The following is a 17,682-nucleotide window of genomic DNA, read 5'->3' as shown; positions in this document are numbered from 1 at the left end:
CTCTTCAACCAACCACAGATTGAAGCAGAGCGCCTAATTTCTAGTGCGCATGCCCTGAGTAACTGGAAGCGCCATTTGTAAATAAAAACGTTTTTGGTTGGAACAGGTTGCAAGCCTGAATTTCCATCGATTTCTGGCATGAAACGTGCTTTAAATCAAGTGAAAATTGATGACAACCTGCTACAGAACCGGGAGATATGCATGAAATATGTCATATATGGGATTTTCGATTTTCAAGTGAGTAAACGATATCGTATCGTACCCCCGAAAATCGTGCATGATTGAGTATCGCGAGCTGTGAGCACAGCCCTATTTGTAGAGCCACGTTTTGCTGCGATTCCAGCTGCAAGTCTCTTGGGGTGTGTCTCTATTAGCCTAGCACATCTAGCCACTGGGATTTTTGCCCATTCCTCAAGGCAAAACTGCTCCAACTCCTTCAAGTTAGATGGGTTGTGTTGGTGTCCAGCAATCTTCAAGTTATGCCACAGATTCTCAATTGGATTGAAGTCTGGGCTTTGACTCGGACATTCCAAGACATTTAAATGTTTCCCTTTAAACCACTCCAGTGTAGCTTTAGCAGTATGTTTAGGGTCATTGTCCTGGTGGAACGTGAACCTTCGTCCCAGTCTCAAACCTTTGGCCGACTCAACCAGGTTTTCCTCCAGAATTGCCCTGTATTTAGTGCCATCCATCTTTCCTTCAGTCCTGACCAGCTTTCCTGTCCCTGCAGATGAAAAACATCCCCACAGCATGATGCTGCCACCACCATGCTTCACTGTAGGAATGGTGTTCTCAGGGTGTTGGGTTTGCGCCACACATGGCATTTCCCATGATGACCAAAAAGATCAATTTTAGTCTCATTTGATCAGAGAATCTTCTTCCATGTGTGTGGCATGTGTTCCATGCCACATGCTGTTGGGCAAACTCCAAACGTGTTTGCTCAAGCAATGACTTTTTTCTAGCCACTCTTCCATAAAGCCCCAACAACTCTGTGGAGTGTACAGCTTAAAGCTCATAGGCCACGGTTTTAATTTTATGCACATTTGAAACTTTATATGCTAAAAAACCCTCTGTAATTTTCTTCTGGTCCCAAGAAGTATTGTTAATAAGTAATAATTAAAATAAGTTAGCGCGGATCGTGGCGAATTTCTGTTCGGCAATTTTCGTGACCGCTCGGCGCATGATGTCATTTAAGCCAAACAAACCGCTTGAGTTGAGTCCACTTCTGTTTACTTACATTGCCGTTCGGCTTGAGTGCAGACGTGCGTTCAGGAATTTCCAAAGAAAAACCCCCATGCCTTACTGTTGTGCAGTGAACTGTAACAATGGGACCAGTTCAGGAAGAAGCTTTTACCTTTTTCTGAGAGAGGAGAAGAGGCAGAGCAAGAGGATTAGCTTTTTCCAAAAGAGGAGAAGAGGCAGCACGAGTGGGTTGGCTTTTTCTGAAAGATGAGAAGAGGCGGAGAGAGTGGATTGTGTGCGTGAAACAAAATCAAGCAGTCAAAGAAGAAAAGGAGCAGCAACGCTCAAGCAAAAAGGAGAAGATTGGAAAGTCAAGAATCCTGAGGGATCCTGTACAGTCATTGTGGAAATGAGACAAAGGGATATTTCCTCGCTTAGAGTCGGCTATAAATAGTATAATGCCGCGGATGGCAGGTTAATGTGGCCTACCGGCGCGCTGTCCAGCAATCGTTCCCTATATCCACTAGGGAGGGCGGTTTAACCCTTTGGTGACTGACCCCTTGAAAATGGTTCCTCCAGGAACGATGACGTTTCAGTTGTCAAGACAACGGAAAAACTAAAATACAAGAGCATTTTGTTTTGTGCACAAGAGCATTGTGACGTATCTTTCTGTTTTTGTATTTTAGTTTTTCCGTTGTCTTGACAACTGAAACGTCATCGTTCCTGGAGGAACCATTTTCAAGGGGTCAGTCACCAAAGGGTTAATTATTCTTCAAAAGGGCTCTTACTTAGTATTACGATGAAAGTAAGAATTTATCATAACTACCAGGATAAATCGTTTGGGCGCGAGTCTTGTTGAGGTCCAGGGTCACCACAATCAGAGTCGGCCGAGTCGCTGTCTGATTCCGAGGCCACGCGGTCAAACCAGTGAGCCACATTCACCGATTGCTTCGCAACGGCCAGAGGTTCATACATATACGGTTTCATCTCTCGATATTCAATTTGGAGAGTTCCTGCTTCAAAATCACTATCGCTTTCAGACATTTTACACAACCTCTCACGACCAAAGTCCGTACACGTGTGCTCGGTTCGCAAGTAAACACAGAGCTGCTCCCGGTCTGTTTGGCTTGAATGACGTCACGACGACGGTCCCCTGGCGGTGAAAGTGCGCATAAGTGAGATGTAAACAAACCTTCGGAAATTGGGCAAAACAGTGTATTTTAACCGTTTTATTAAATTTTAGGGTGCAAATTAGACACTAGGAAGATGGAATTCGCTTTTTGGGTCGTTCTTCTAGACAATAAAGTTGATATTCTATGTTTCACCTCCGACCCTTGCCGATGACCTTTAAAGTGGTCCTATGGACAGATACTCCCATCTCCGCTGTGGATCTTTGCAGCTCCTTCAGTGTTCTCTTTGGTGTCTTTGTTGCATCTCTGACTGATGCCCTCCTTGCCCGGTCTGTGAGTTTTGGTGGGTGGGGCCTTCTCTTGTCAGGTTTGTAGTGGTGCCATATTCTTTCCATTTTGCTATAATGGGTTTAATGGAGCTCTGTGGGATATTCAAAGTTTGGGATATTTTTTATAACCCAACCCTGATCTATACTTCTCCACAACTTTGTCTCTGACCTGTTTGGAGGCTCCTTGGTTTTCATGTTGCTTGCTTAGTAGTGTTGCAGAGTCAGGGTCCTTCCAGAACAGGCTGATTTATACAGACATCATGTGACAGATCATGTGACACTTTGATTGCACACAGGTGGATCTTAATCAACTAATTATGTGACTTATGAAGTGAATTGGTTGGACCAGCTCTTATTTAGGGGTTTCATATGAAGGGGGGTGAATACATATGCACACTCCAGATTTCTGTTTTTTCATCTTAATTATTGTTTGTGTCACAATAAAACAATTTTCACCTTTAAAATTGTAGGCATGTTGTGTAAATCAAATGGTGCTAACCAGGGCTTTGAACCAAAATTTTTTTCCTATTGGTTCGTTCCGAACAGAAACGGAATTTTAACGTTTCCGGTTTTGGGTTCCACCATTAAATAGACGTTCCCGAACCGGTTAGAACAAAAAAATTTCATTCCCGGAACGGTTAATTACGTTCCCTGTCAGCTGTTTAACAAATGGCTATAAAATTATGTCTCTGTCTCATCCAGCTTAAGCCAAATGTAGGCTAATTCTATTACAACCTTCATTAAATAAGACAAGAAATAATTCAAAACAATTATTATTTCAAATGTTGGCGATTTGGATTCTCAGTATGTCTTCCCATCTACACAAACAGAAAAAGTGCCAAAAATGAAAGATAATTCGTTTAGTGTGTTACCAAAGGCTAGTCAGGCCCTATAGAGGGCTACCGCATGACGTCACCGCGCCGCGAGATTTTGTTAGGCGCCATATTGGAAGACCAAGTGCACATCTATGCAAGTACATACATACATAAAACAAACTACACCTGAAATGTAGCCAGGGCCGGTTCTGCCCTAATCTGGACCCGGGTGCAACACCCCCCCCCCCAAAAAAAAAAAAAAACAGTCTAAATCAGGACAACCATCACATAACTATAACTATAAACATTTTATATCAACTATTTTAACTAAATGGGCTATAATAAATAAGCCTGCAGGCAGCCACGGCGGGCTGCCTCAGAAAACTAACCATTCAATGACACAACTGAAAGCCTGCAGCCACGGCGGGCTGCCTTAAAAAGTAACCATTTGTCCTACCTTAAAACTCGTTTTGCATTTTCTGCCTCCTTTTTTGTATTTTCGACCCTCCATTTATTTTCTTTCCTTTTCTGAAAACCCGATTTGTGTCCAGACATTTTGTTCTGCTACCAATGAACTAACTCGTCAGGTCTCGTCTCTCGAGCCCGCGATGATTCCCGTGGGAAGGGCAACAACTGATACATTTTTACAAACAGCCAATAAACAGCCAATAGGGAGGTTGCAACGTTCAGGCTCTTCTTTGCTCAGACACTCAGTAATGGAGACGTGATAGTAGTCCACCTTCCCGATTCAGTCAGCGACTGTCACACAGGAAGTGAACCCCAGCGGGTCATAGAAACTTGCGCAGGAGAAGAATGGCTTTTTTATTTGTAGGCTACGGAAACTTTGAGGAACGAAATAAAAACCAGTATTAACCGGTTACCATTATTTTTAATAAACTTTTCTGTTCCGGAACATAAAAAAATAATAAAGTTTCTGGTTTCGTTTCTGTTCCATGTGAAATAGAAAAAGTTCCCGGTTTTCGTTTTCGTTCCTTGAACCGGTTCAAAGCCCTGGTGCTAACCCTCCAAAAATCCATTTTAATACCAGCTTGTAATGCAACAAAAACAGGACAAACACCAAGGGGGGGGGCGAATACTTTTGCAAGGCACTGTATAAAACTCCAGTAGTCTGTTTCTGCTTGTTGTAGACACCAGGGAGCATGTTAAAGGTCTAAGTAGTTGAACTTGTATGATAATGAAGTCGACATACTGCTGCATTAAGTAGAGTAAAACCAAAATGTTTCATTTGGCCCTTTCAGAAATTGTTTGTCTGAAGAAATAAATAAAATAAGCCAGGCACCTCCAACGCCATACCATACCGTCCTGTTCCACTTCCACACCTGTTCACTTGCTGGAAATGTTCATGAAGCTCAGCTATACACCACAAATGTTATGTTAACTGAGCAACAGTCTGAATTCCTCAAAACCTGTGTGTCTGAGTGTCACCTGTCTGCACGTTGTCGTCAGCACCGTCAGTAGACGGGCTTTCATCGCAGTTTTGCGCAAAATAGAAGCAACATTTTGACAAAACACACTTTCGCGATAGCTCTTACAGAGCGCTCTTTATTTAGAAAGGTCGTGTTTCCATTTAACTTCGTATCATGTGACTTAAAAGCGAAAAATGTGTTTCCATTTTAATTTTGTGAAGTTTGGCTTTCTCGAATCGTCTGAAAATCAACATAAAAACTGTGACCTTTGAGTTGTTTCTCAATTCACGTGTTTCCATGACTCATTATTTAGTTCACAGTTTCAAAAGCTTTGGAGTCCACTTTTAATTTTCAGTGCCTTAAATCCAGGAGTCAGGGAATTGATTCGCTTCTGGATCGACTCCCAGCACCTTCAGTGTGACCTGAAAGCAGGACGGCAACTTGAGGTCTTCATATACGACATACACTATCGTTCAAAAGTTTGGGGTCACCCAGACAATTTTGTGTTTTCCATGAAAAGTCACACTTTTATTTCCCACCATAAGTTGTAAAATGAATAGAAAATATAGTCGAGACATTTTTCTGGCCATTTTGAGCATTTAATCGACCCCACAAATGTGATGCTCCAGAAACTCAATCTGCTCAAAGGAAGGTCAGTTTTATAGCTTCTCTAAAGAGCTCAACTGTTTTCAGCTGTGCTAACATGATTGTACAAGGGTTTTCTAATCATCCATTAGCCTTCTGAGGCAATGAGCAAACACATTGTACCATTAGAACACTGGAGTGAGAGTTGCTGGAAATGGGCCTCTATACACCTATGGAGATATTGCACCAAAAACCACACATTTGCAGCTAGAATAGTCATTTACCACATTAGCAATGTATAGAGTGGATTTCTGATTAGTTTAAAGTGATCTTCATTGAAAAGAACAGTGCTTTTCTTTCAAAAATAAGGACATTTCAAAGTGACCCCAAACTTTTGAACGGTAGTGTAGATTTAAAGTGCCATTCCACCATTGGATGTATTCTTTGGCATAAAATACAATATATTTTATGACAACATGACTAGACAGAGAAATCTTTTAGCTTCAAAATGATATATCAAACATAATTTTTTGACAACGACAAGTATATTAATTTTGCGACCAAAGTCACCTACCCTTTTAATTTCCGCGCGGTAGTGAAACATGATGTCATCGGCAGGTTCCCCTTCTTGTGTACCACGTGTCGGTCTATTTTTAGACCAGGAAACCCCCAAACTGAGAGAGTCATTTCTCCTCGTATATGGGGGCCAAAAAAATTGCGAAAAATTTTGAGTTAATCTTTCGGTTAGCTAGATTTATTGGTATTAGCTAGATTTATTGGTATTATTTTTATCGCGTTCTATCCGCCATTGCTGATATGTGCCACGTCACACGTCACGTGGTACACAAGAAGGGGAACCTGCCGATGACATCACGCGCGGAAATTAAAAGGGTAGGAGACTTTGGTCGCAAAATTAATATACTTGTCGTTGTCAAAAAATTATGTTTGATATATCATTTTGAAGCTAAAAGATTTCTCTATCTAGTGATACCATTTATATATGTTGTCAAAATATATTGTATTTTATGCCAAAGAATACATCCAATGGTGGAATGGCACTTTAAGTTATTCCCTGAAATCAAGTCGTACATGAGCTGATAGCCGACGAGGCGCGTAGCACCGAGTTGTCTATAAGCCATGTATGACAAGATTGAGTGGAATAACTGTTTTATTCTATCCACATTCACTGGATTTTGAGAAACGGAGCATTTTTATTTTTATTTTTTGCAAATTCGATAAATAAAAACTTTATACAAAACGTCTGACAAAATCATTTCCGCTTAGAATGTAAACAAACCACCGAAATGACAGGAGCAATTTGTGAAAAATGCGATAATAATAATTCTTGAAAAATAAAAAAAAAATGTCTTACCAACAAATACTTTCATTCCATATTTTGTAGCTTTTTTTTTTTTTTTTGTATTTTTTGGGGTCATCGTCTTCTTTAGGGTTTTTTGGTGGTTGGCAAACCAACTTAAAGGTGCCTTCCTGCCACCGACTGGGCTGGAGTGTGGAACAGGAGATATTGGAGGGGAACTGTATTCTTTTAGCTATTTCTGTTTCTTTTAAATACTTGATAATTTTTGGGGTTTTGTTTACGAATAGAGTTTTTATTTTGTCCTCAGGTGGTTCAGCAACACGCTCCACCATTTCGTTTTTCTCAACTCGCAGTATATGAGCTGATATCCTAGAAGTAAAGTAGCCAATCAGAACGTGCGATTGCTCATATCCAGTGAATGTGGTTAAAATAATAACATATACACTGTATTGTGCACTTGAATAAAATTAACAATGTAATATTTATGGGTAAAAAAATTCATGATGAAATATTCTTATTATGGAATATTATTGATTTTGTTGATTAGTGCTTGCACCCCGAGACTCTTGTAGAAAATAACGTACATTACTGTACCTTCAGGCTTTAGGTGTACAATGGCTTGTCACTGGATCAGTACCTTCTAAGGTACTTATTTTTATTCTTTATATCCTGCGTAGGAGCATATATGTACCTTTCTGGCCCTGAAAATATACACATAGTTACTTGAGGTCCAATAATGAGCCCTAGGGGTACATTAGTGTTGATTGTACCTTGGGGCACAGAAATGGACCCCTACTGTACCCCTATTTCTGACCATGTATTTAAAAGCTATCATGCTGAGATTAAACGAATGTCTGATACATACTTTTAAACAATGTGAATTTTAAATAATTTCTAAACAACTGTCTCATCTCATCTCATTATCTGTAGCCGCTTTATCCTGTTCTACAGGGTCGCAGGCAAGCTGGAGCCTATCCCAGCTGACTACGGGCGAAAGGCGGGGTACACCCTGGACAAGTCGCCAGGTCATCACAGGGCTGACACATAGACACAGACAACCATTCACACTCACATTCACACCTACGGTCAATTTAGAGTCACCAGTTAACCTAACCTGCATGTCTTTGGACTGTGGGGGAAACCGGAGCACCCGGAGGAAACCCACGCGGACACGGGGAGAACATGCAAACTCCACACACAAAGGCCCTCGGCGGCCCCGGGGCTCGAACCCGGACCTTCTTGCTGTGAGGCGACAGCGCTAACCACTACACCACCGTGCCGCCGTAAACGACTGTGTGTCTGATTTTCAGATTTGTTCAGGAGTGATCAGGGCAAAAAGAATTCCCTTCTGAATGTCCTGATGCAGCTGAGGAAGTGTGTGAACCATCCCTACCTGTTCAACGGTAAGGACCACCTTCGCTTTTTTTTTTTAAATTCTTTTCATTTCATAATAATAAAATAAACATGATGTATGTTCTAGGTAATGTTTTTCTAGATTTATAAAGTCAAATTTTAACCAGTTTCTAACGGGGGGTCAATAATTTTGAAGTGTTTGAAGATTGTAAAGACAGATTAGAAAAACACAGAGTGATTCACAATATCTTTCAAGTTTCTGCTAATATATATATATATATTTGGCTTCAGAGTGTTGGCTCCGCCCTCAGCATGAGCTTAGCTGTTCAACTCCGCCTCTTTTTTTAATGACTAGTTTAAAGGGGAACTGAAGTCATTTTTAAACTTGCTTTAGTTCGTAATTAACGCGTTATTCAATGACGTTTTCGGTTTTATTAACCTTTATATTGTGACTCGTTTTGGCAACTAATTGTAATTAAATATTATACTTATCGGCCTATTCGGTTTTTAGCCGTGTTGAATTTAGTTCGTTTGGTCCACGGCAGGCGTCGCTTATCCGCTCGATCTTCACGAGACTTGTGCGAGACTTCGAAACGTGAAGTGTCAGCCAGGTGTCAGTGCCGCCATTTTGAAAACTGTTTTCCAAACGAAGTATTGCACAAAAATGAGTTGAAATGACGATTCCTGCCTACTTTTTTCAAACTTTCCTGATTGCTATCAAAACAAACAAAACTTCCGGCTTGGTTACATCAGCATTCGAAAGAGGGCGCGCACGTCTTTTGACAACCCCTGTGTCCGAAATCACTCCTTACTCACTATATAGTGAGGACGCCATTTTGTTGCGCTGTCCGAAACCTTAGTGAGGATTATTTACACCCTATATAGTGCACTCAAAGTATCCCACAATGCATCACGAAAAGTAGTTTACAATGGTGGTCACTAACCAAAGCGATATATCCCATCATGCATTGCGGTCGCGCTGAAAGAAATCAAATTAAAAGTCTCAAATTTGATTTAATAAAAGGCAGTGGCAAAGAAGAAAGTGTTCAGCCTTGATTTAAAAGAACTGAAAGCTGCAGGTGCTTTGTATTGATTGTGGGAAATGCGCTCAGTATAATATGGATTTATCACAAAAACACACGCGTGTATTTATTATTTTGAAACCCACCAGCCGACTGATCTGGCACATTTTAATTGTGACGTAAATACCAGCGCGACGGACTAGTGTCCGAAAGCGTTTTTCCATTTTACCAATGAGCTCACTGTATAGTCCTCTATACAGTAATTCACTATATAGTGAGTAGGGAGTAGTGAACGAGTGAGCGATTTCGGACACAGGGAACGTTAGCAGATGTTGGTCACTTTGATTTCCGCTGTACGTTTTACTTCCGTCCTACGATGTCTCGCACAGGTCTCAACGAACCTTGTTTATGGCCATCGCTTTGACATATGGACTGATGTATTACAGAGCATATTTCAAACACTCAGAACTTGCTATAGCAGCGACAAAATAGTGATCAAAAATGCATTCCGATATTTAATAAAATGAGAGAATTTTGATAATAAAAAATTTGCCTTCAGTTCTCCTTTAAACAGAAGGGACATCGTTTAATACAATTGTAATTCACCTTATGGGCAGCAGAGGGCACTAAAGACCAATTTTTAATTACAATTTGCTGGTTTAATATTTAATTACACTTATTAATTACACAAATTAATCAGTTATTAATGAATTCATTTAACTATTTTATATATATATATATATATATATAAAATACTGTATATTATAAATATATTATATTAATTAATTACACTTTCTCTCTCTCTCTCTCTCTCTAAGGCGTGGAGCCTGAGCCATTTGAGATGGGTGAACACTTGGTGGAGGCGAGCGGGAAGCTCTCTCTGCTCGACTCTATCCTTGCCTACCTGCTGGAGGGGTAATTTAATTGTCATCACAGTTTCTGTTAACATTAAAACAGTAATCCTTTATTGCCCAGCATGGTATCGGATATCCGTCTCATTTACTCGTAAAACATATCCCTGGTGACACGTGATACATCTTTATGGTGTTTAACGTTTTTGTGTGCACGCAAAAGTATTCATGAGATGTGTCGCAGTGAAGTGAACGTTTAGAAAAACTGTGACTTGCAAGAGCAGTTCAGTTCAGCGAGCACTGAGACACGCAGACTTCCACAATATCTAAAACACAATACGCACCCGAGGAACTCATCACGAGCAGAAGAAAATAAGCAAAATCAGACGATCCGTGATATTTCGGATTAATTACTGCTCACTAGGTTACTCATTTTCTGATCAGTATCGGTACTGAGAACTGAAATACATGGACTCGTCCTCTGTCCGAAATAAATGCTGTTGATGCATTGCCACTGCCGGTGTGTTGTGTGTTTCTCAGGAACCATGACTTTCCTAAACAAATAAAAATGACTAAAATATGGCTAAAACACTCTAAAACCTGAGAAATTATTGTCAAATACAGTACGTATAATATAACAGATAGCGTTTGCGTTTGATTGAGTCGGCAGTTGTGTCAGTTTGCGAGTGACGGTGAACTATTTTTTGTAAATGTATTGATTTAACGCTTGCTGATGTGCTGAAGTGGGTCTTCGGGTGAAGGTGCGTCACTTCTTTTTCTTCTAGATTGTGGATCTTTTTTTTCAATCGCTGGCACCAAATTTTAAACTTTTTGCAGCTTAATTTGCAGGATTTCTGTTATTTATCATGATGAAAAATGCACAATATTTTCAGTGAAAGATCGGCACTGTTCAGGATTTTGACCAGTCAGAGGTTCTGCTGGATTTAGGATTAAAAATCCTCAACATCTGGATTCCGTAGATCCGTGTTCTGAATATCAGGGTTTGTGTGGTAAAACCCGCTCGAAGGCCAGAACTGAAAATACAAAGGCACTGAATGTGTGTGTGTTTGGCTTCAGGGGTCACCTGGTTCTGCTGTTCTCTCAAATGACCAGGATGTTGGATATTGTGCAGGACTTCCTGGAGTACAGAGGTAACACACACACACACACACATGCACGCACGCTTAACCACAACGTACAGTGGTACTCACCATCTCTGAGCAGCTCAAATTCTCTGCCATAGAGTTAAACTGTGTCAAAATATTTCACACACTGGTTAAATTTAATCCTGGGTTTCAGAAAAGTCTGGAATTTAAAGCAAAATCACGTGCAAATCTGGAAAATTGTGGAAATTTTCTGCTGCAGAATCAAATTACCTTCTTTTCTTGCTCATTCGGGATAAATATATTGATTTAGATAAATTTATGAGTTCATATGCTTAAAGTCTTTATTTTTCTGTAAAGCTGCTTTGTGACGATGTCTGTCGTTAAAAGCGCGATACAAATAAATTGACTTGACTTGGCTTAAATTATTTTAGGCATTTTTGTATTATTCCTGCATCTGTTAAACACTTCTCAAGGGATTTTTCCTCTCAGATTTACAGCTGAATATCTTTTTTTGTAAATCTTTAGAAAGCCCTTTTCTGTCTCTTTTCACCGAGCCCCACCTACTGTTTATTAATATTCATAAAGCTGGATTTCAATATTTATTAGCAACGTACACTTTTTAAAATGAATTATTCTCCAGCCTTTTTTCTGATTCTTTTCACCGATACCCACCCAGTGCTAATTAATATGCATAAAGCCGTAGTTCAATATTTATTAGTAACTTATACTTTTTTAATAGATCATTGTAAAACCTTTTTTCTTTTCACTGATCCACACTCACCGCTAATTAATATTCATAAAACAATTTTTAAATGTTTATTAAGATGTCATTCTTTTTAAATAAATAATTGTAAAACCTTTTATCTGTTTGTCATCACCGAGATCCACCCACCGCTAATCAGTATTCATAAAGCCATATTTCAGTCTTTATTAGTAACTTCTACATTTTTAATGAATTATTATACAGCCCTTTTCTTTTTTTTCTCTGAGACCCACTCACTGCTAATTAATATTCATAAAACAATATTTCAGTATTTATTTAGAGCTTATACTTTTTAAATAAATTAGTGTAAAACTTATTTTTTTCTGTTTATCGTCACAAAGACCCGCCCACTGCTAATCAATATTCATGAAGCAGTATTTCAGTATTTATTCGGAACTTGTATGTTTTTAACTAAACTATTATTAAAATCTTTTTTCTGTTTCTTTTCACTGATAGCTGCCCACTGCTAATTAATATGCATGAAGTAGGATTTCAGTATTTATTAGTAGCTTACACTTTTTAAATTAATTATTGTCCAGCCTTTTCTTCCTTTTTTTTCTTTCTTTTCTCTGAGACCTGCTCACTACTAATTAATATTCATAAAGCAGGATTTCGGTATTTATTAGTAGCTTATACGTTTTAAATAATTTATTGTGCAGCCTCTTTCTGTTTCTTTTCACTGATACCCGCCCACTGCTAATTAATATTTAAAGAGGTATTTCAATATTTATTAGTAGTTTATGCTTTTTAATAAATTACTGTACAGCCTTTTTCTGTCTCTTTTCGTTGAGACCTGCCCACTGCTAATTAATATTCATGAGCTTGCTGCTACCTTTCTCGGTGACGGGAGAAGCATTTTGCGCTTTTCTGTACCATCAGTGCTTTGTAAGACTCTGAGATAAGGAATTAAATTTATTTTTTGACATTCAGGACAGAGGAGTTTACGCCCCCTGGTTTCTTAGTAACATCTCAAACTTTTTTTTTAAATTAAATTCTTAAGAGAGAGAAAAAGAAAGTGTTTAAGGGTACTGAGCCCTAAGTGGTGACAGGACCTGGTTTCACAACATATTGTTTGAAATAAAAGTTGTTAGTGTTTGCAAAATGTTGTGGTCTCAGAAAAAAAAAAACATGCGCAGTTATAGGAAACCAATCAAACATCTGTTTAAAAAATTCTTGAGAAAGCTCATCGGAAAGGAGAATCTTGATATCTCCATGCACTTTTTTGCACGTTACCACCAAAACATACCTGAAGAGCCAGTGTGTGGTTTCACCGTTGTGCATCATTGCATCAGTGAGCACATTTTTATGACTCCAGGCTGCATGCGATTGCTGTTATCAGGTTCTGTGATCTAGAGCAGTAGCTGTGGTTTGAAATCACATCCTGTCGTTTGTGTGTGTGTGTGTGTGCATGAATGTGTTCTTGACTTCTCTCAGGTTACAGCTACGAGCGTATGGATGGCTCGGCGCGAGCAGAAGAGCGCAATCTCGCCATCAGCAGCTTCAATAGCAGAGAAGTCTTCATCTTTCTGCTCAGCACCAAAGCTGGTGGGTTTATAGTAAAACATCTAAAACCCGCTGAGGTACAGAGAGCCGTGTTGCGTTGTCCTGCTTTGCCTACAGTCCTGTGTGTGTGTGTGTGTGTGTGTGTGTGTGTGTGCGCGCGCGCACTGTGTAGGCGGAGTGGGTCTGAACCTGACAGCAGCCGACACGGTCATCTTCCTGGACAGTGATTTTAATCCACAGAACGACCTACAAGCGGCAGCTCGAGCTCACCGGATCGGACAGACGAGGTAGCACAGGGAAACGGCACCGCCTTAAAACCGCTTTACCTCCGTTAACATCTCCTCACACAACACTGACACTGGAGACTCCTTCCGTTAACAACATCTCACACAGCGCTGACACTGGAGACTCCTTCCGTTAACATCTCCTCACACAGCGCTGACACTGGAGACTCCTTCCGTTAACATCTCCTCACACAGCGCTGACACTGGAGACTCCTTCCGTTAACATCTCCTCACACAGCGCTGACACTGGAGACTCCTTCCGTTAACATCTCCTCACACAGCGCTGACACTGGAGACTCCTTCCGTTAACATCTCACACAGCGCTGACACTGGAGACTCCTTCCGTTAACATCTCCTCACACAGCGCTGACACTGGAGACTCCTTCCGTTAACATCTCCTCACACAGCGCTGACACTGGAGACTCCTTCCGTTAACATCTCCTCACACAGCGCTGACACTGGAGACTCCTTCTGTTAACATCTCACACAGCGCTGACACTGGAGACTCCTTCCGTTAACATCTCACACAGCGCTGACACTGGAGACTCCTTCCGTTAACATCTCCTCACACAGCGCTGACACTGGAGACTCCTTCCGTTAACATCTCCTCACACAGTGCTGACACTGGAGACTCCTTCCGTTAACATCTCCTCACACAACGCTGACAGTGGAGACTCCTTCCGTTAACATCTCCTCACACAGCGCTGACACTGGAGACTCCTTCCGTTAACATCTCCTCACACAGCGCTGACACTGGAGACTCCTTCTGTTAACATCTCACACAGCGCTGACACTGGAGACTCCTTCCGTTAACATCTCACACAACGCTGACACTGGAGACTCCTTCCGTTAACATCTCACACAGCGCTGACACTGGAGACTCCTTCCGTTAACATCTCCTCACACAACGCTGACACTGGAGACTCCTTCCGTTAACATCTCCTCACACAACGCTGACACTGGAGACTCCTTCCGTTAACATGTCCTCACACAGCGCTGACACTGGAGACTCTTTCTGTTAACATCTCCTCACACAGCGCTGACACTGGAGACTCCTTCCGTTAACATATCCTCGCACAGCGCTGACACTGGAGACTCCTTCCGTTAACATCTCCTCGCACAGCGCTGACACGGGAGACTCCTTCCGTTAACATCTCCTCGCACAGCTCTGATACTGGAGACTCCTTCGGTTAACATCTCCTCGCACAGCGCTGACACTGGAGACTCCTTCGGTTAACATCTCCTCACACAGCACTGACACTGGAGACTCCTTCGGTTAACATCTCCTCACACAACGCTGACACTGGAGACTCCTTCCGTTAACATCTCCTCACACAGCGCTGACACTGGAGACTCCTTCCGTTAACATCTCCTCACACAACGCTGACACTGGAGACTCCTTCCGTTAACATCTCCTCACACAACGCTGACACTGGAGACTCCTTCCGTTAACATCTCCTCACACAACGCTGACAGTGGAGACTCCTTCCGTTAACATCTCCTCACACAACGCTGACACTGGAGACTCCTTCCGTTAACATCTCCTCACACAGCGCTGACACTGGAGGCTCCTTCCGTTAACATCTCCTCACACAGCGCTGACACTGGAGACTCCTTCCGTTAACATCTCCTCACACAACGCTGACACTGGAGACTCCTTCCGTTAACATCTCCTCACACAGCGCTGACACTGGAGACTCCTTCCGTTAACATCTCCTCACACAACGCTGACACTGGAGACTCCTTCCGTTAACATCTCCTCACACAGCGCTGACACTGGAGACTCCTTCCGTTAACATCTCCTCACACAGCGCTGACACTGGAGACTCCTTCGGTTAACATCTCCTCACACAGCGCTGACACTGGAGGCTCCTTCCGTTAACATCTCCTCACACAGCGCTGACACTGGAGACTCCTTCCGTTAACATCTCCTCACACAACGCTGACACTGGAGACTCCTTCCGTTAACATCTCCTCACACAGCGCTGACACTGGAGACTCCTTCCGTTAACATCTCCTCACACAGCGCTGACACTGGAGACTCCTTCCGTTAACATCTCCTCACACAGCGCTGACACTGGAGACTCCTTCCGTTAACATCTCCTCACACAGCGCTGACACTGGAGACTCCTTCCGTTAACATCTCCTCACACAGCGCTGACACTGGAGACTCCTTCGGTTAACATCTCCTCACACAGCGCTGACACTGGAGACTCCTTCCGTTAACATCTCCTCACACAGCGCTGACACTGGAGACTCCTTCCGTTAACATCTCCTCACACAACGCTGACACTGGAGACTCCTTCCGTTAACATCTCCTCACGCAACGCTGACACTGGAGACTCCTTCCGTTAACATCTCCTCACGCAACGCTGACACTGGAGACTCCTTCCTTTAAGATCTCCTCACACAACGCTGACACTGGAGACTCCTTCTTTTAAGATCTCCTCACACAACGCTGACACTGGAGACTACTTCCTTTAACATCTCCTCACACAACGCTGACACTGGAGATTCCTTTTCAGATCTCTTCACACAATACTGACACTGGAGACTCCTTCCGTTAACATCTCACACAACGCTGACACTGGAGACTCCTTTTCAGATCTCCTCACACAACACTGACACTGGAGACTCCTTCTGTTAACATCTCCTCACACAACGCTGACACTGGAGACTCCTTTTCAGATCTCCTCACACAACACTGACACTGGAGACTCCTTCTTTTAAGATCTCCTCACACAACGCTGACACTGGAGACTCCTTCCCTTAACATCTCCTCACACGGCACTGACACTGAAGACTCCTCCTGCACCTGCCCCAGTTCAGAAACCAGGAGGAGGTTGAGGTTGCTTTTCGGAGTGTTGAGTGTTTGATGCTGTATTTTGGTGTCTCGGTTGTGGACAGGCCTGTGAAAGTGATCCGGCTGCTGGGGAGGGACACCGTGGAGGAGGTCGTTTACTCCCGCGCCGTATCCAAGCTACAGCTCACCAACACAGTGATTGAGGAGGGACAGTTCTCTCAGCTGAAGAGTCGGGCTTCTGCTCAGCTACAGGTACGTCTGTCACCTCTACCTCCTCCAACGCCTCGCTCCTCCTCCTCTAGCGCCTCGTTCCTCCTGTCTGCTCCTCCTCTCAGTGCCTTGCTGCTCCTCCTCATGCCTGCACCTCGCTGCTCCTCATGCCTGCACCTCACTCCACCTCCTCCTGTGCCTTGCTCCTCCTCCTCCAGTGCCTTGCTCCTCCTACTCTCAGTGCCTTGCTCCTCCTCTCAGCGCCTTGCTCCTCTCAGTGCCTTGCTCCTCCTCTTATTGCCTCACTGCTCCTCCTGTCTGCACCTCACTCCTCCTCCTGCCTGTACCTCACTCCTCCTCCACCTCCTGCCTGTGCCTTGTTGTTCCTCCTCTCAGTGCATTGCTCTGCCTCCTCCTGCCTGTGCCTTGCTCCTCCTCCTCCTCCTACCTGCTCCTCGCTGCTCCTCCTCTCAGTGCATTGCTCCGCCTCCTCCTGCCTGTGCCTTGCTCCTCCTCCTCCTCCTACCTGCTCCTTGCTGCAACTTCTCTGTGCCTTGCTCCTCCTTCTCCTCCAGCCTGTGCTTCGCTCCTCCTCAGTGTCTCGCTGCTCCTCCTCATGCCTGCACCTCACTCCTCCAGTGCCTTGCTGCTCCTCCTCTCATTGCCTCGCTGCTCCTCCTGTCTGCACCTTGCTGCTCCTCCTGTTTGCACCTCACTCCTCCTGCTCTTGCCTGCATCTCACTCCTCCTGCCTGTGCCTTGCTCATCCTGCGCGTCACTCCTCCTCCTGCAGCACCTCGCTCCTCCTGTCTGCTCCTCCTGCCTGCGCCTCGCTGCTCCTCCTGCCTGTGCCTTGCTCCTCCTCATGGCTGCGCCTTGCTCCTCCTCCAGTGCCTTGCTCCTCCTCCTCTAGCGCCTCGCTGCTGCTCCTCCTTCTGCCTTTGCTTTGCTCCTCCTCTTAATGCCTCGTTGCTCCTGCCTGCCTGTGCCTTGCTCCTCCTC

General features: G+C 43.0%; 1 protein-coding gene across 4 annotated transcripts in view; it reads left to right on the top strand.

Annotated features, from left to right (window-relative positions):
* chd1l (chromodomain helicase DNA binding protein 1-like) overlaps positions 1-17,682 on the top strand; it is a 190,846-nt gene that overhangs the window by 43,734 nt on the left and 129,430 nt on the right. For all 4 annotated transcript variants that reach the window (XM_060920141.1, XM_060920140.1, XM_060920139.1 and 1 more), the window contains exons 9-14: positions 8,097-8,189; positions 9,980-10,076; positions 11,090-11,163; positions 13,316-13,426; positions 13,557-13,671; positions 16,576-16,723. In XM_060920141.1, coding sequence (XP_060776124.1) covers positions 8,097-8,189; positions 9,980-10,076; positions 11,090-11,163; positions 13,316-13,426; positions 13,557-13,671; positions 16,576-16,723 — 638 coding nt within the window. The remainder of the gene's footprint in view (positions 1-8,096; positions 8,190-9,979; positions 10,077-11,089; positions 11,164-13,315; positions 13,427-13,556; positions 13,672-16,575; positions 16,724-17,682) is intronic.

The sequence above is a fragment of the Neoarius graeffei genome, chromosome 4 (assembly GCF_027579695.1).
Source record: "Neoarius graeffei isolate fNeoGra1 chromosome 4, fNeoGra1.pri, whole genome shotgun sequence".
Lineage (NCBI taxonomy): Eukaryota > Metazoa > Chordata > Actinopteri > Siluriformes > Ariidae > Neoarius > Neoarius graeffei.
Note: the sequence above shows the minus strand (reverse complement) of the source record. Positions and strands in the feature narration are given on the sequence as shown.